The 19618-nt window shown below is 43.7% G+C and overlaps 1 protein-coding gene across 1 annotated transcript; it reads left to right on the plus strand.

Moving 5' to 3' along the window:
• Positions 1-1746: 1746 nt before the first annotated feature.
• LOC119172618 (L-asparaginase 1) lies at positions 1747-17988 on the plus strand. The gene is made up of 11 exons (XM_037423772.2): positions 1747-1900; positions 2529-2691; positions 2917-3034; positions 3639-3750; positions 6002-6127; positions 9351-9434; positions 10021-10147; positions 10593-10702; positions 10832-11017; positions 11542-11655; positions 17757-17988. Exons 2-11 carry the CDS (start codon positions 2529-2531, stop codon positions 17865-17867), a joined length of 1251 nt encoding a protein of 416 aa, XP_037279669.1. The 5' UTR covers positions 1747-1900; the 3' UTR covers positions 17868-17988.
• Positions 17989-19618: the final 1630 nt, after the last annotated feature.

Consider the following 19618-nt stretch of genomic DNA (forward strand, 5'->3'; position numbering starts at 1 on the left):
AGTTTATGGTTCCAAAGCTGATAAAGAAATTTTAGTCTTGTTATTTTTTGGCGGCTCTGTAAGGGGTTAACTCTCCGAACCCCTCTGCTGCATCATGAGAAATTCAGCGCTGTGATGTTGTGCGTGCACGTTGTATCTCGCGACCTATGAATCCCTGTCCTACATCCTACATAACATATGAGATCAAGCGCTGCGTCAACCTAAGCGTTGGTCTTCGAGACCTGAATAAAGTTTACCATACCATAACATACCATACCATATCATACCATACTGCCAGCCTCAGCGTCACTTCTAGACACTTCTGTGCCAAAGAAGGGCCATCAAAGCTGACACCAGTTGCGAAAAAAAAACTGACATCAGTCGCCACCAGTTGCTAAGGTACAAAAAAAAAAGAAAAAGAGGTCTATCTGACTGGTCACGTTATGGTAATCTTGGATTCAATTTCCTGCTTCCTTATTAGTCCAATCACATGCTTCCTTATTAGTCCAACCACATGCTTTCTTATTAGTCCGACCCCATTATGTTCGAAAACATTTCGTTTTTACTAGTACTAAAACAGTTTTCTTTCATAAGACATACGTTTTTCTTTTTCGGTGAAATTAAAAAGAGAATAACTTGTCTTCCTCGTAGGCATGAAGTTTTGTTGATGCTGTGTGACTTCTTTGAGGAGTATTTCCTGTTTATGTGTCTATTTTTGGCATGAGTCTACAGAGTCAGAGCGATACAATAACATACAGTCTCGTTTTGTCGACACAAAAAAGGCCGAGAGAAATTTACGAGACAATTCAACGAGTTTCCGTGCATTCAGGTCGCCCTCCGAGGCCATTTTCACGTATCGTTGTTCTATTTTCTTTTTCATTACAGTTTTTGTACACTATAAATTGTACAGTATATTGTGCGTTTCTGTATAGTATCAATTAGATATATAAATTGGATGTCAACCTGACATGCCTGTGGTGAGGTCCAACTTTCATCCCAATTTTTATACCAATTATTGGTGGTCATTACCAAATTTTGATGACTGGCTGACATAATTTGCTTGAATAATAAAGAAGACAACGTAAGGCAATTTTGAAGACGAGACCGATTCATCTAAACATCGTGCATTTGTTCATGCATGTTTATTTTGCCTTTTCATTTTACGAATCTACGTATACTGTTGTTTTCGCGAATAAACGTTCAGTCAACGCTCACCACCCTGTCTGTCTTGCTCGTGCCTGCTAGCCTTATGACACCTTTTGATGCAAAGTTCCTCGTTATATCTCTTTTCTTTAACATTCCTATTTCAGAGACTTCTCATCTTTTTTGTGACAAATTTCGTGAAGTCTCATTGTTGCGATAAGCAACTGAACTGGTCCTACTAGTAGCCGACTGACCTGTCTTTGGTAGCGCATTAGTCATCGCTGCAACGAATAATGCAATGCCATCTCTTGGGGGTTTCCGAAGTACTATATATCAGGGACTGATACTATACGACTACTCAGTACTATATCAGAGATAGTGCCAATTTACGACATGTATCCTCTGTTCCTCTCTTTCATATATACTGCACGGCTTCCACTACGGTGCAATAAACCAAGTCATGAATGCCTTCTTGAGCGCCGTTCAGTCTTTGACAATAGGGAAAGTACAGGCAGCTGTTTGCGATATATGTACGAGCACACGTCAAGGGAGGCCCGGCACACAGATGGCTTGAGAAAGGAAGTCGGCTCATCAGCGAAGGCAGCGTTTACACACACGAACGTTGCCTGACCTGTAGAATTTTTTCTATCAATTCTGAAACTGGACCATAGTTTTTCGCAAAACACGTATACTATAGTTGCAATTCCCTTGTGTCTTCGGAGCAACACCCTCTGCAGTGTAGTCGAAGAACAAAAAAAATATTCAGACTACAAGAAAGGTAAGTGAAGACAGGGCAACTGTAACGTATTATCGCTGTCATTTTGAGTCATTGTCAGGTTTCACTAAGGAAACTGCTCAGTGCTTCCGGGTGTGCGCACGTACGTGCAAACATACGATAATACCATTTTAATCGCTACATATCTTGATGCAAGGACGGAACCCGCAACGAGGATTTTTTTTTTCCTGGCTAGAAAGGGGCGGACCCCTGAGGCACCTTCCCTCCTCCTGGCTACGAGCCTGGCAAGGACTGTTACGAGACCTGGTGTTCATATCTTTTGATTTGAACTTTTGAACACATAATTATGAATTACAATTATATATCCGTGCACGATATCGAAACGTCTTGCATGTTTTTGATCACTGATGGTGGCTACTTTGCATGGTTGCAAACACCTTTCGCAGTTAGTGTTGGCGAAAGCCTTCTATATAAAATTGGGATTGACATACTCAGCGAGCTCCTACTGCTTTCTCAAGAGTTGTCCCAGTACTATCTCACTGTATGCGTCTACATTACAGGCTCATGTAGCAAAGGTCTGGGTCTAAATTGTTAATGGCCCGATACACGGCCCTCGAATAGTATTATACGTATGAGCTAGACACCTCAATACCTTCGGATTTCTGTACAGATGGCCAAGCAGTCTGCGACAGACACCTCGTATGCCCCCAGGTTTCTATTCTCATTGACCGGTGACAAAGACCTGATGTGTTTGTGTACTCGTCCGGAGCAGGCCTGCGTCTTGGTAATTTACACCGGCGGCACCATTGGCATGGTCAAGGACGAGAAAGGAGGTACGCTTGAAGTTTATTTGTAATGTTGTACCTGCATGCATCCGTGTAGTCTTGCAAGTACATGCGCCACGGAGACTGTATACGAACACGAGCACCCTTAAAAATGTTTTTAGAGAAACGTGTTTGAAATAAAGTGAAGCCTTCTACTATGTTCTCTTTTATTGTTTTTTCGTTGTTCTAAGCATTAAACTCTATAATATTTAATCAATCACTGATTCTTCGCAGCTCTTGCACCAGCACCGGGTATCCTGGACAAGCGGTTACGTGAATTTCCGCAGCTACATGACGAGGAATATATGAAAAGCCATTTCGGCAATTGCGCGAATCCTCCACTGGTCTTGCCGTAAGTGAGTTTCGCTGTATACTCAATCCAACCAAGTATACTAGAGTCCGGAAGTAAGGCAGGATATAGAAGGGCAGACGGTAGGGCATATCAACCAGGAAGGTGTTAGGTCGGCGTCTATATATGCTGATGTAATGAGTAAGAGGATTAGGAAATAGGTGACAGGGCTGAATGAAGGAGAGCAGTAAATTGGTAGGGAATGTGCTGACGTGAGTGTGACTGCACCTATATATTAGAGGCGTTCCTACAAGCAGTGTGCAATAAAAGCTCGTATAGCAGCTGTTTTCGCAAGAACAAAATTGGGTGGGCCGTGTGTTGGCTACATCTAAGAATAGCTGCGAAAATCGCAGCCTTTCCGCCAGCCTTCTCAAATAAGTAATAGTGCCATGACGGAGTTAACGTCAACAACCCCTACAGGGGCTATTGTAACGACAACATCGGGAGTTCATGTGTGTTTTCTTTTTCTCATTTGAACTTTCTGCCCAGCTTTTTCTTGCTCTCGTTCTTTCCTCTGTGTGTATGAGTTAGCACGCATGGAGAAAACGATATCATTGATAAAATGTTTTATGGTTCTCTCTTCCTCCCATCGGGGCTCCTCCTGCAGGCCGACGGGCGATAAACGGCGAGTTGTCTACAGCATATCTGAGTACAGACCGCTCATAGACTCTTCCAACGTGACGGTCCATGACTGGGTGAAAATCGCCAGTGACATTGAGGTAATATATTCGATAGATTGTACATTGCAAAGAAGATGCGTAATTTAAGATCATAAGCATTGAAATTCATGACCTGATTTTAGCGATACCGAAACTGGGTGTACTGTGTGCGCAGGAAATCCGTCGGCCATGTTACGTCAGACTGGACGCTCATGTGATGAAATTTGAAGCAGGCACGTCACAACAAATTATGGCAAGAAAAAGCAGCAAGTCATTTGAAATGCCTGTCTTAGCGTTTTGTGTGTAGTGCTTAGGCATTTATTTGTTTAAATCTAAAGAAGTGCAATGGACTCGTTCGCTTGTCAGCGAGAAGTAGCCCCACAGTGGCTGCAGTCTAGTTTTAAGCTGCTCATGGAAAAAATAAAAAGTGGTGATTCCGGTTCAGTTGGGTACACCGGGAAAGAAACAGATGCTATACATATTATACACAAAAATAAGTGGTCTATTAGCCTACTTGGGATGGCTTGCCATTTCTCCTAACGTACTCTGCTGCAAAACGCCTTTCTTATTTTTTTTACTTTGTCACGTGAGCTTTGTTTCCGGTCTGGCGTAACACAGCTGGCAGATGTTCTGCACAGCCGGTGCGCTTAGTTCAGGTATTGGCTAGCTTAGGCCCCTGGGTATTACTTGATTGTTATCAAAAAAAATGTGCGTTTTTCCCTTTCTAAAAAATGGGAATGTCATAAATTGTCTCGTCCTACAACTCGTCTACATAAACAACAGCCCTAAAGCCAATGATTAAATTGTAATTAACCAGTTTTTGTTAATTACCCTTTGAGCTTAGGTATTGGTGCGGCGATATTTTTTGGCCGCAGTGTAGAACTTATTTGCGAAGACTACAGGGACCTATCCGCCATAGCATTTTTAGTCAAATAACCTATATTTCTTCAGAAAAAATAGAGGACCTTGTGTACTGTAGATATAGGCTTTGCTTCTTACACCGGCGTTCGCATTTACAGCTATTCTCACCTTTAGCAGATGGAATATATGAATTATTTATGCTAAGGCGAATACCGTACTGGAAATAGAAAAAGATAAAGGCAGGGAAGTGACAGGAAGGTCAACTAAAAAGAACACTGTCTGGCAACCATGTAATTGGGAAGGGAAATGGGGGAGCGAAAGAATGAAAGAGAAGGAGACGGTCTGTACCAACTTTAAATGACACTGCCTAAAAGCATTGTGCGAGACAAGTCGTAACGTGTCGTTCAGTCTGGTTTGTCAAAGATACCTTGGCAGCGCCCTCAAATAGCCGCTCGCGCTGCAGATCTTAGAATTTTCTCCTCTGTGAGAGGGCAGTTGTCTATGTGTGAAAACGAGTTACTAACGTAGGCTAAAACAAGTTACGAACGTAGGCAAAAAATAGTTGGCTCTAAAGTGCAATCGCATGTTATTCTTACCCTGGCAGAAGCGCACGTCGAGACATTCATCCACCGTTCCGTACTACCTTCTGGCTCATTTGGGGTGCTCGCTGCATCGAGTGCAGCTGTGAATCCTGTGAAAGGGCTACAGAATGGTGGTTGTGCACAGTTCACAGTGAAAATAGGAAGTCACTAAGGCAGGAAGAATAATTAGGCTGAATTTCAGCATAAATTCTCGTTGAGTATCACTCTCAAAGTTTTATTTTGGATGACTTGCCGAATTTCGCTACTGCATATGCACAAATGGCCATTGTAACGTTAAGAGATTGGAAAACAGTAGACTGGGTCCGGTATCGAATTGGGCTGGTGGATGTTGTAGTTGACATTAGAATAAAGATGTGGACCTTGGCCGTTCACACAATGAGTAGAACCGACAACCGGTGGGCAGTTATATCAACGGAACGGTTACTGAGAAATGGAACACACAGCCTAGGACGGCAGAGATGTAGGCATAGTTGATGTTCACAGAGATAAAATGCTATCAGCTCACACAGGGTAGGTAAGTCAAATATTTTATGTTCAGATGCCCTTCACCTGTAGCTGACATAAAACTGCATTAAATATATGATGACGACAATGTTGCTTATGACGCACAACGATAAATATTATGCAATATTGGTCGTACGATGCCTTCAAATATAGTAAAATAAATGAAAAGTGGTGCACTCTCTATGTGTTTCTTTATACTTTTCTATAAGTCATTCGTGGATTGCGTCATGCCAACGAACCGTATGCCTAAATTTGTCAAGCTTAACATGGGCCATGAAGAGTAGGTAGGCTTTATTGTCCGCTAACATGCCTGCTTTGTAACTTTCCTTTGTCTATTCCTGCAGAAAAACTACGAGTTGTACGACGGCTTCGTCATCCTTCACGGCACGGACACAATGGCATATACGTCATCCGCCCTCTCTTTCCTTCTTGAGTGTCTGGGAAAATCGGTTATCGTCACTGGATCCCAGGTATGGAAAGGCAAACCGACATTTTATAAATCCACACCTTGTCTTTCATACGCGTAGCTGCTGGTATTTGATTGATATGGGGGTTTAACGTCCCAAAACTACCATATGAATATGAGAGACGCCGTAATGGAGGGCTCCGGAAATTTCTACCACCTGGGGTTCTTTAACGTGCACCCAAATCTAAGCACACGGGCCTACAACATTTTTGCCTCCATCGGAAATGCAGCCACCGCAGCTAGGACTTGATCCCGCGACTTGTGGGTCAGCAGCCGAGTACCTTAGCCACTAGACCCCGCGGCGGGGCTAGCTGCTGGTATTTTTATAAAGAAAAAAAGATACAGAGAACCATTTGTTGAAAACCAGAGAATTCAGCCTGGACAATAATGGGCAGTCCAACGGGCGCGTGAATAGGTCATGTGGTCCGAACGTGGGAGTGGCCCGCTTCGGGTTGGGACCCTAGCGTGACCCATTAGACAATAATAAAGTTATTTTACCCATCCATCATTCATACAGATCTCTGACTCGCTACTCTGCGTGGGCAAGAGGATTGGAGAACGAAAGACGGGAAAAGAGAGAAAACATAAAATAAACAAATGTACTGCCGTACTGCCGAGCTGTGGTTGTATGCCGGAATTAGAAAAATGGGCCATACTTCTCACTCAGGCCAACCAAAAAACGTAGAAAATAGTAGAAGAAGCAAAATTGACCGATAATGATAGCGTGCGTATTACCGTGCCTTCCATTGCACTGTAAAAAAAGGGACGTTTTTTGTGTGTGTGTACCACCTCGTGGTTTCTTGTGGTTTCATACCTTTCATTATTTTTTTCTACTTAACTGCTGTTGAGCTGAGTCATATCGCTTTGGGGTGTCGTGGTTTTGTGGTTGTTCAGCTCCGCAGGTGCGTAGCTATCTATATATTTTTCATTCTTGCTTCAATGAAAAGTTTAGTAATTGTGTATCGGATTCTCTTGTCTCTCGTCTCTGAAGTTCACGCTATTGAATAATTCAGTGGAGTACCAACTATCCCAAACAAGCACACTGCAGCGTTCAAATAGGATTAGGTAATCATATAAAAATCAGACTCATCATGCTGACTCTTGGGCGGAAACGTGCGCTGATAGCGTTGCATTTGGTGTGCAACTGAAGTTTGTCAGGATGACCAGCCTTAGCGAAATATTAAGCTATATATTTAATGTTGAATAAATATTAGATATATTGGATATATCTGCCAAATTATACTCAGTGGGCCTTTGTATTTTGGGAGTATTTTTTACTGTTCACTTTCTCCGCTAACAGCGTTCAAATAAACAGAATCGTTTCACTAAGGCTCAATATGTACATACGCTAACGATTTAGAAATACTGCATTCCACAGCAGAAACTCCGCTGAACATTACATGATAATTTGTATCAGTTACTGCTGTTTGCGCTTTATTGTTGTAAAAAATGCAGGTAACAATAGTTATTGACTTCGATGTCTTATATTGCCAGTCGCACCTCAGCATCCGTGTACCTTGGTGTATTCGTGGCATTAAGCTTTATTATAGGCAACTAATGAAACTGACATACAATCAGGCAAAGGAACGCATAGGAGACATTATTTGTGGTTTCCTAAATGTTGTGTAATGATTCTCACTTAATTTAATCAGCTGTCCCCACGTGCAAATATGAATTCCCGGCGTTGTCATCTGGCAAAAAAAAAAGGAGTCTCACACTCGCCGCCTGAGCTATACGAGTGGGACGCAGGCTAACCCTCCCTGGTGCAAAGCAGACATGAATACTCTGCACAAAAAGTGAACGATTGAGCGACATCTGCCGTAGAGAAAATGGTCAACCACCGAAAGCGTTTTTGAAGGTTGTGGGTTCCGATGCCCTTGAAGAAAAGGGTGATATTTCCTTTACTTTATTCATTTTCAGTTAAAGCGAGAGACAATACACTACTGTTAAGAAAACACAAATGTTGTGTTCTGTGCGTCTCTTGTCCTAATTGTGTGTCAGTTTCAATGGTTTTAGAAGCAAAGCTCCTCTTAGTCTAACCTTGTCACGCGTAACACATAACCGAGAGAAGAAGAGACGGAAAAGATAAGAAGGCAGTATCTCCCGAACAGTATAATAGAAGTTGCTGTCTCATACAACGAGCTGCAGTTGAGTGAGAATATTCTAGATGGCGCTGTACCACTACTCTCCAGTTGGCTGCTGCACGGGCTGTGCCTGGGTACGCGGAGAACGAGTGCCTCTCTCAGTCTCCTGGATAGTTTGCTGTAGGTGGCGGATCGTTGGTGGGGCATGAACGCAGCAGAACGACGGGCGCGTTGAAAATGCTTACGCTTGGCCTCCTTGGCTCGCGTCTCGTTGGGGTTACCTGCACGCCCTCTGCATTTTCGAACGCGATCAGACGAATCGACGCATACACGGACGAACGCTTGGGCGCATGGACGCATGGACGGATGGAAGCTTCACCTCACTCATCATCATTCACTCCGTTGATATGCTGTGATATTATTATACTACAGAAAAAGAGCCAACCTCTCAGATAGTTCTCCTCCCTTGGTTAACCGTGTGTTTCGTAGCACTGCCGAAGCAGATCACAGAGGCCACGCAGAAAGGAGGGCGTGATTGAGATTGGTTCCACCAGGTGTTGCAGTGATCCCAGCTGCTGGCATGAAAACAGGCTGTTTTCTCAATGAACTCGTTCAAATATTTTCGTCATTATCCTCTCACTTAGTTGGCCCTTTTTCTCAGTAAACTAACGATCTAGTATCCTACGTATTCATTACACCTCTAAACTTGAACCAGCACATTCATTTTCACACGACTTTCTTTTTAAGTTTTATCTGAATATTTGGATAGTAGCCGCAGCATCGTTGAGAAGCAGAGTGGGCAGTAATTTACGCACAAAATCTGTAATGAGAAATCCCTGACTTCGGGAATGTGGGGACACGCAAAGTATCCACATAAACATCCAAGCGTACTCAGAACCAGTAGCTTCGTTGCCTTTACAGTGGGCGATCACAGGAATACAGCGCATTCCTCTGCCGCTGATCACTTAGCAGTGTGTAACTTCTGAACTTTATTTACATTTACTTACTCTGCATTCTGAACCATTAAAAACTTCAATAATTGTCGCAACATTGTCTTGCTTTATATACTTGCGTTTGACACAAGAATGAGGATTATATATATGTTATTTTTTGTGTCTTCATTATGAGCCTGTTTCACTGCAGATTCCGATTTACGAAGCTCGCAGCGACGGGAGAGATAACTTGCTGGACGCACTGGTAATAGCTGGGAACCATGTTATACCAGAAGTAAGTGCACAAATACGGTTTAGAGCTAAAGGATGCTTCATCTTCAGATTATTTTATCAGAACTGTGTACGCAGAATTAAGTGCATCAAAATTGGTATCCCTTGCACTAATGGCGAGGTTTATGACTTGTCGCTCTAATGTTTGAACAAATCCTCCCCATTTAACTGGTGGCGCCAACTAGAATGTGTGAAAACTATTTTAGCATAATTGAAATGTGGCGTGTTACCCTACTCTTTTATTTCCAGCTTTTACACGTCGATGCAACACTGTGTCACAAGGAAATAAGGCTAAGTGTTTTCCGTCTATTTTTTGATAAGCAATAATCTATATTTAGTCTTCTGACTTTTTTCTAGGTGGTTTTTACCTAATTGGGGCACTCTTTACACGTAAAAAAAGTCATGTGGTGTCTTCTAAACTTTGTATTACTTCTGAATCTCCATGTGTTCTATAAATCGGAATATTTAATTCTGAAATGCAGTTGGACTGGACCTACAGTTATATAGAAGACATTTCTGTATTGTTGTCATTGTTTTTTTCATTCATTCTACCCCGTAAGCAAGTAAATCGTTTCCTTCTAAACGTGCAGGTGACGTTGATGTTCTGCAACCAACTGTTTCGTGGAAACAGGGTCAGCAAGTTCAGTTCATCGCATCTAGATGCATTCGCTTCATTCAATATGGCCCCGCTTGCTACCATTGGCATCCACATCGAAAGTAAGTTTACAATGCTTACGCTATTCAAGCTTCAGCGTACGTTGCGGGAAGGTTTAAGCTTGATCTAGCTGCCTATGAGACATTATATGTGTCATTTATTCCGCTGAAATTGTAGTAGTCAAATGAAGAGAAAGGGAGAGGGGAGAAGAATGCGTTTAGGAATTACATAGCAATGAGTGACAAGAATTGCTTGTCCTCACAGAGAAGTCTGCACACACACCTTTGAAAAAGCACAACGTTAGTTTGCACGCATATTTGTTGTCTAAGTTTACATGATACACTTAAGAAAAGCGCTTGCGCAACGGCAAAAAAAAAAACGCAACTTACTGTCAGGAATACCTTTTTTTTTTGGCCGGGGGGGGGAACAAAGGGGTTGGGTGTGTCCTATTACCTCATAGCATGGATTGTAGTCACGGATGAAGCACTAAGTTAGCTTCTTTTTCAGTAAGCTGGGAGCTCATCTTGACACCTGTAGAAGGGAAATTTTATGCCCACACGACTTTGAGCAGGGAAGTGGGCATGCTGCGCCTGTTTCCCAGCATCACTGCTGAATTGGTAAGTGATGGGGTATTATGTCTTCGTAGGCGAAAGTGGGATAGTCAGAGGTACGTTCCCCAACCCATCACAAATATATGCAGTGTGGGCTAAGTCGTAATAGGTGTTCTCAAATCTGCCCCTACCAAGGTGGAGGCCTTCCTGGGCGAGAAGATGAAAGGCGTCGTGCTGCAAACCTATGGTTCTGGAAACGCCCCCACAAACCGCAAGGACATTATCGATGCCATTTGCCGTGCCACTGCGCGAGGCGTCCTCATAGTGAACTGTTCTCAATGTCCTCACGGAGACGTAGATCCCGCCTACGTGACAGGCAGTGTGAGTAATATCTCGCGGGTAGCATTCTGGAACGTACTTTAAAAAGCTTTACTTGGCCCTAGCAGGTTAATCTACAGCGAAGCACACTATTTGTTAGGCAGTGCGAAGAAGATTTATGTCGACGAAAGCAAAGACAAAGTTTGTTGTCACAAAAAGTATTTATACAGTTATTGTTCGTTCAAGGGAGTGCTTGTCCTGGCGTCCTCCCTTCCCTAACTCTGCAATTTCATCTTTCTTGAGTTATGCACAATCCAAATCTGTACTCTTTGTGAAACGAAAGTCTGCCTAACTGTATGCCAGGTATATTAGCGAAGGCTGACTGTGAATGACTAAAAACACTTTAGGACAATAAACTTTGTGGAATAAGGACGCAGAGAGGCACTTCTCTAGGTCTCAATTTTACTCGTTTATTAAGAAAATTTGGGCTTTTTCACATCTCTGTCGCTTAAAAGTTGGTCGGTAAGGCAGCTGCTTGTAATGTCTTTTAGAGCTTTAAGATGTTCAATTTATTCAACTACCTACAGGAGCTGCTCAAAGCCGGTGTCATACCAGGTGCGGACATGACTCCAGAAGCGGCGCTAACGAAGCTAAGCTTCGTAATCGCCCACACCAAATGGACGATTGAGGAGAAAAAGGAGGTACATAATCATCATTCGACTATCCACTGGGCTGTTCATGAACTGCAATGAATAACTGATTCTTGACCAAATCCGGTTATTGTCAGTAGACACGGACGCGTCGCTATCGATAACTTGCTTCTCGTATTTTCAATTTAATGTCACATTTTCTGCTTTTTTTGGTATTCATAACATTTTAATCTTTAATATTTATGGTAATATGTGTCACAAAAAAAATAGTTTTTTAACTTCACGTGCGAACTTGACTCATCACATTTATGACCAGTATGTACAACATAGAAATTATTGTTCTTACGTCTTCGTAACATTTACCATCGTAATTAAAAACATTATATACTTTGTATTCACAATATTATCCTAACCACTTATATGTAATCTTACATCGAATAACGTAAACTGTGAACTGCAATGTTTTTTTTTATTTCTACACCGCACTTTTGTTCCTATTAAATGGCTTTTCTAAGAGCAACCATATGGTTCAATTCCAAATAGAAAATATCGCAGAACAACCAGCAGACAGTATCAGCAGTGTTGGATAATAGCAAATGCTATGTGAGGTGTAATCAGATGGATTCAATTACATACGTGCATGTATTGCCAATTAATGCAAGTTTTTAGCGATGAACATTGTGAAGAAATGGACAAGCCGCCGTCCCATGGCGAAGCTTGTTTGTTTGTTTGTTTGTTTGTTTGTTTGTTTGTTTGTTTGTTTGTTTGTTTGTTTGTTTGTTTGTTTGTTTGTTTGTCCATCGGAACCAGTGGCACGTACCCACTCTGGAGGAATGGCCGAGAATCAGTAGCTGAAATTTTTTAAACTACTCATCCTGCCCCGAATGAGTCCCTCGTCAACCTCTTCTTTGTTCGAATACTGATTCGATACTGCCGATGATGAAAATTTCCCTCCTCGTCTTCTACGATATCCACCACGCCTCCACCAATGACGCATGATGGTGAATAACATGTGAGTTCTAAGCACGCTTTGTTCATGATAACTTGATTAGGTCCAGGTCAATTCATGTGCGGCAATCTAGGTTTCCTCCTGCGCCTGCTCTTCCAGCGGTGCTTCCGACGCCTGTGCCATGCTCGTGCTTTTGAACGCGTCACTTTTGGTGAACTTGTGGTTTCGGTGATCTGTTTCCGTTGCCATAAACATCCGTCATGTCGGCTCTTACATGATGTTCTCCTGAAGTCCTTTTTGAAGAGGTTTCTCTATTTCCTTGTCTTCACTTTGTTCACCGTAGAAGCACCAGCCTACTCACTTTGCCGTGGTTTGGCCTGTTTCATTCGCGGCTGAGATGCTGTCTTGACATTCTTCGTTGAAATCAGATGTACCATGCACATCGCCTTCAGCCTTTCCGTTTGCAGCTTTCTCAAAAAGATATATCTATGAGCAATGCAGATGGTAGGCTTCTGTGTCTCATGGCGTCTCCTTTTCTTTTGTTTGTTTATTTTTTTGGGGGGGGCGGTGCTTTATGGAGTGCTTTTTATTTCCTTCGGTCGGGCACTCGTATTCATGCACGATGGTGACGACTTCATAACATCTGAGTCGGTCAACTTTGGCTTGAACGCATACTTAGTACCTCGCGGATAACTTTTGCATTTACGAAGTCTTCCCGCCTTTGGATCATAGAAATACCTTCCACCATGAACGCCGGCGGAGTTGTTGCAGATGTTTTGTGCTTACTTTGATGGGCATAGCTGGTTGATGAGACACCTAATGTCGTGGAAAGGGTCTCTAGCCTCTGAGGTTGTTATTCGGTGCTGATCTTCGAGATTGTATTTGTGCAGTGCGAATGCTAGTCTGTCTGCCTTCTTCTATTCGTCGTGAGGTCGACTCACAAATCTTCTGGGTGGCAAAATGGGTATAGCAGGTTGATGAGGCACCTGATGTCGTAGAAGGGGTCTCTAGCCTCTGAGGTTGTTATTCGGTGCTGATCTTCGAGATTGTATTTGTGCAGTGAGAATGCTAGTCTGTCTGCCTTCCTCTATTCGTCGTGAGGTCGACTCACAAATATTATGGGTGATGAGATGGGTATAGCAGGTTGATGAGACACCTAATGTCGTGGAAGGGGTCTCTAGCCTCTGAGGTTGTTATTCGGTGCTGATCTTCGAGATTGTGTTTGTGCAGTGAGAATGCTAGTCTGTCTGCTTTCCTCTATTCGTCGTGAGGTCGACTCACAAAAATTCTGGGTGACAAGATTTCTGTTCAGCGTGCACTGGCTAGAGAGCGATAAAAATGATGCAGAGAGAACACTCTAAGTCGAATCCTGGCTAGACTCCACGCCCGCAGGCAGGAAATCAAGTCAAATTATAGCCGCTTCTACGCGGCTGCACAGCCGTGTCCCAGAGAAACCGGCCCGATTTGAAGTGGCCTTTGAAATAGCCAGGACAAAAATCAGCCGGCTTTTTAGGTCAATTTTTTTCTCGCAAGATATGGCTTGCGGTTAAGCGTGACATACCGTAGGCGGCCCTGCCCTGATGCGGTGGCGGAAAGAAAGCATTATTTCACACTTCTGAGAGCGGTTTCTCGCCGAAAATGCGGCGGATATAATGACCTAGGGTAATCAGAAAATCATTAGTATCACACTTACTCATATTTGCGAGATTGACATGCATATCACAGCCCTGGAATTTAACAAGGGACCCCATGCACGTGAAGCCCATGTCTTACCCATTGCACCACAGCGCCACCGCATGAAGGCGAGTCTTCTTGCGGAGGTATATATCTACCAAGTGGATTCTTGCAAACCATCTTCGGAACCTTGAACTGTTTTTGTGCCATGTGCATCCATTTGATCAGTGAATAGTTCGTAGGGATTCATCAACTCGAGATAACCACGGATAGCGCTTTCGGCTCCGACTTCGATTCATGGTGTGCCTTTCCGCAAGAACGGATAACGTGTGTTTGTGTGTCGTTTTAGTGCTTCCCCGCGAACTACGGGTGTTACGCACACCAAAATTCGCGGACGAGGCTGTGTTCGGCTCTCGAAACCTGCGTATGTCTCCCGCACATGCGTGTGCTGTGAGAAATTTTGCTCATTTGTGTCGGGAGGTACACGCGTGTCAGTGACAGCAGCCTATTCTCAACAGTTTGAAGACACTGTGCTTTCGCACGTAAACGTTGCGTGGGTATGTTAGCGTGCCTTCTCTAACATTTGCATTTCGTACGCGCGAACTGCCGTGAGCTGCACGCTAGGGCAGCAGCACCTTTTTATCATTTAACGATTACTTATATATGCAATTAGAATTTATTAGCACTATTTCACTATATAAAGTGCTTTTTACTGATTTTCAGTCTTTAAAACTACTCTTATTTACGGGGAGTGGCTACTCTTACCTTTATTCAGCATCACACTGCTGTTCAAGTGAATGCCGAAACGCGCGCCAAGGTCAAGTATGACGTAAACAAATTAGCAACGGGCAGGTTGGTCTCCCTTCAAATAAATAATGCCTCAGCACATCTCTTTCTCGAACGTCGGTGTGCAGTTGGGGTCAAGAAATTGTGCAGAACGAACCTCAAAATATTTATTGTTACTGCTAGTAGTTGCTCTTTAGAAAATGGTGATTTTTATAGCTGGTATATTATCTCCACAGCAGTACACTGTTTATCTTGGTCACGGTTCACTGTTACAAATCCATGCTGGAATATGAAAACTGTACTTGATATTCAAAAGAGTGAGCAAATGTCGGTGACATACGCTCTCCTGCTGACTTCGATTGATTGATTGATATGTGGGGTTTAACGCCCTAAAACCACCATATGATTATGAGAGACGCCGTAGTGAAGGGCTCCGGAAATTTTGACCATCTGGGGTACGTTAACGTGCACCAAATCTGAGCACACGGGCCTACAACATTTCCGCCTCCATCGGAATCGCAGCCGCCGCAGCCGGAACCTTAGCCACTAGACCAACGCGGCGGGGCTCTCCTGCTGACTTCTGCACCTGACTTCTGTCTTCTGTACTTGATGTTCATCAAGTTACGCAACCACTAACCAAACGTCGACCAATCGATTTTCAATTTGATCTTTTTCTGTCTCGTGGCCTTCGGTTTTTTTTTTACATGCTTTTCTAAAATCATCAGTTCAACTTGTTTCGTAGAACATGAGCATCAACATACATGGGCCAGTGTTTCAGTAAGCTGTCGTACGTGCACCAGTACTCTTTTATTTAGTGCATGACGCAGCGTCATACCTCGACAACTGGTGAACGGAAAGTTGTTTGTACTTTTTTATTGAAGTCAAAAGAGTAACAATGCGACTGCACATCCCAGTGCATGCCCAAATGTAGAGGGATGTATGATATCTTGAATAAAGCGTGTCATATAGCACTGGAAAATGTTTCCGTCCCAAACCATCTTGTAGAAAAACGACCATCACAAGACAGCTGGTCGAAAGGACGACGCACAAATGCCACGGCATGCAGGCGATGGTGAACGTGGCGCCATGGCCGAACGCCCAGCTGGGGTAGCGATGGCAAGGGGGGGGGGGCTTTATTTTCTTTTTTGTTTTCCACGCTCGCGCTTGTGGCTGAACGGTTCTGCGTAAGTTGATTCCGACTCCTGGCGCCAGGCTGGCGCGACAGACAAGGGCGGCTCTCTCCTTTTTTTTCTTTTTTTCCTTCAGAGGGCAGTAAAAGCCAGAGGGTTCCTGGACTAAGGAGCCCTCCTACTTCAGGGTGACACCAGGCATTGCTCGGGGCACTGTTTCAAAAATAAACTTTTACTTCTCTCCCTCTTGCACCTGCTCTTATCGGCTGTATGCGTGACTTCCGCGCCACGTGGATGTCACGGGTATTTTTGATTGCTGGGCTCCCTATAGACAGAATTTTAGTCAGTACGCAGGAGCGCGCCGCCTATGTGCCGTTCGTTATCCGGAACCTGACTGAGAGTGTACATTTCTGTCTGCTACCGTTTTAACAAGTTCTCTTATTGGTGTTTAGTGAGCCTGTTGACTCTTTTGGGCTTCCGCGATTTCATATTCTGCTCTAACCCTCGCTAAAATAATCTAAGACTCGTAAACTTAAGTTTCCTCTAAATCTGCTTCTGCCAACTGTGTTTGCCAACTGTGTTTTCAATCTTCTTATCAATTCTGCTGAGAAAAATGCACTGTTCAGCCAAAATTCGTTGAATATTCTGCAGCTCGTATATTTGTGGGCGATCCAATTGCCGAAGGCGTTCGGTGTCTGCGATGACCTGCCTGAGGGCCTTGCATACTGGAATTCAGCCTTTAGATTAGCGCCTCTGTGATCCGCTATACTATAGTAAAGGTGAGAGATCACTGTCAGCCCGCATCTCGAGTCGAAGTCGGAGTCAACGCGGTGTTCTTCACAGATGGTTATCACAACAAAGATCCATCAGTTGTCGGGCTGTCATTCTTTACGATCTCGGTCACGGGCCTCACCCTACGACGACTTCACAAACCTCCCTGTCTCTTTTTTTATTACTTCTCTCTCTCACAAAAGTCCCTCACGTTCCAAAAGCGCTTGAGAATACGTGAAATCTGCTCCGCCTTACCTCTGAAGGCCCTTTCCCGGGTTTCGGTACCAAAAACGTGGAAAAAGGGACAAGCCGTCGTCTCAATGGCGAATTCACCCGCTGACCCCTCCTTTATTGGAACACACCCCGATCTCCGTTCCCAGAAATGATAGCTTCCTCCTCGTCTTCTACGCAGCTTTTAACAAACACATGCCGCCTTTTATAACCAAACGCGCGCTTGTTCAATTTATATTCTTTGTATTTTTGCGAAGTTTTCATGGAAGCAGTATTCATACAGAGGAGGGGGTGAAGAAGAAGGGGACAGTGATGATGATGATGGTGTTGATAGGTGATTAGTGATTAAAGAGCTGAGGGCTGGCTTACCATTGAAACTTGTGCAGGTAATTGTTCTTGCGAAGTTTCAGGCTCTATGGTGACACCGAGCCCTTTATTGAGGTTTGTTATTCTGAGCTAAGCGCTGTACGCAAGATGAAGGGGTTCACTATAGTATACGCCAAAACTAAAAACATACAACGCAAGTTTTTCGCTGAAGTACTGACACCCATTTTCGCATATTCCCTGAAGACAGTAAGTGCCTAGAATTTTTTTCTTTCGTTTTATTCCAGAAACTGCAGGAGAGTCTGCGTGGTGAACTCACCCCGAGCTCCGAGCGTGGGTTTACTGGCCCCTACAACGCAGCCAGCGTTGCACCTTGGAAGCAACTGCTCTTACGCTGAGCGGGCTGTTCCGGTAACATTTCTCGCACGGAGTGACAATGCAAGAGTGACTATGGACATGCCACTGAGGTCTACTCATTGCGAGAGTTGGCAACCAATAAAAAATAGTTTGCGTATTTTAGCTCATGGAGCTCTAAGAAAAAAAGGAAAAAATTACACCATCTTCCCCTGAGGGAAATCATGTGGGGATGCGAAGAAGCGCTGGTGTTGCCTTGTGTTTCCATTTGTTGTTTTCATTTGTATGTTTCCGTGTATGTTTCATTTAAAAACAAAAAAAGAAAGAATAGTTAGCATTTCTACAACCCGCATGTCGCGGGTTCGAATCCCGGCTGCGGCGGCTGCATTTCCGATGGAGGCGGAAATGTTGTAGGCCCGTGTGCTCCGATTTGGGTGCACGTTAAAGAGCCCCATGTGGTCGAAATTTCCGGAGCCCTCCACTACGGCGTCTCTCATAATCATATGGTGGTTTTGGGACGTTAAACCCCACATATCAATCAATCATTTCTACAAAGAGAAACAGCTTTTCAAACAAAGAAAAAAATGTCAGCCTGCAATTGTTCCACAAAATTTTTCATAGTCCCTTGCATGCCCCACCTTACATCGTTCCCGCAACACGCATATCTCACCGCACGAGCCATTTGCTTCAAGTTGCTCGGCCACGTTCCCGGACTTCTACTTTTTCTGTCTCGTTTTTTCCACGTACCGCACCAGACTGGAACGGCCTTCCCAGTAATATTGCAACCATTGATTGATTGATTTGTGGGGTTTAACGTCCCAAAACCACTATATGATTATGAGAGACGCCGTAGTGGAGGGCTCCGGAAACTTCGACCACCTGGGGTTCTTTAACGTGCACCCAAATCTGAGTACATGGGCCTACAACATTTCCGCCTCCATCGGAAATGCAGCCGCCACAGCCGGGATTTGATCCCGCGTCTATTGCAACCATTCCCTGCCCATCAACGTTCATAGAAAATATGAATAAGCACTTTCTACGTTAAATCTTTGGCTTCTATGTTTTGTCTTTATAATTACCCACCCCTTAATTAATACCCCCTCGCGGGTCTTCAAAGAAATAAAATGAAAGGAAACAACAAAATTCATACACCCGAAGCACGAGGCAGAATAGCAGATCATTACACACATGGATGCGGAAATGTTGTAGGCCCGTGTGCTCATATTTGGGTGCACGTTAAAGAACCCCAAGTGGTCGAAATTTCCGGAGCCCTCCACTACGGCGTCTCTCATAATCATATGGTGGTTTTGGGACGTTAAACCCCACATATGAATCAATAATTTGCCAGATACTGATGCTATTTATCTATGAGAGCAATCGATGGTTCGCTCATGCAGTTGTCAGGTTCCCGCGCTATTTCCTATGATTCAATAATCATCTGGCTGTGATCATCTTCCTGCTTTTGCAATTCAACTGTATTTTTGAACTGACAGACGCTATTGTACTAGAAGATGCTATTGCATGTCAGTGAAGGGCATTAGATTAATAAAAAATATTAGCGTAGCTCTCACTAAGTCACGCAAGGCTGAGTCACAAGAGACCTGGAGGCCACGTTTCGGCTTCACTTGTAAACCACCTGAACAGAATGCGTGCCCTATCATTGCGCGCTTACCGTTTTATGACAGTGGTAATTTTCTATCTACAACACACGGAAAACCTCGACTGTAACAGCTCTGCCATAAAACGCAGTACAGTGGCGTTCTTTACAAAGCATCTTTTTTAACTGATACTGTGT

Source organism: Rhipicephalus microplus, chromosome 4, assembly GCF_043290135.1.
Source record: "Rhipicephalus microplus isolate Deutch F79 chromosome 4, USDA_Rmic, whole genome shotgun sequence".
Classification (NCBI taxonomy): domain Eukaryota; kingdom Metazoa; phylum Arthropoda; class Arachnida; order Ixodida; family Ixodidae; genus Rhipicephalus; species Rhipicephalus microplus.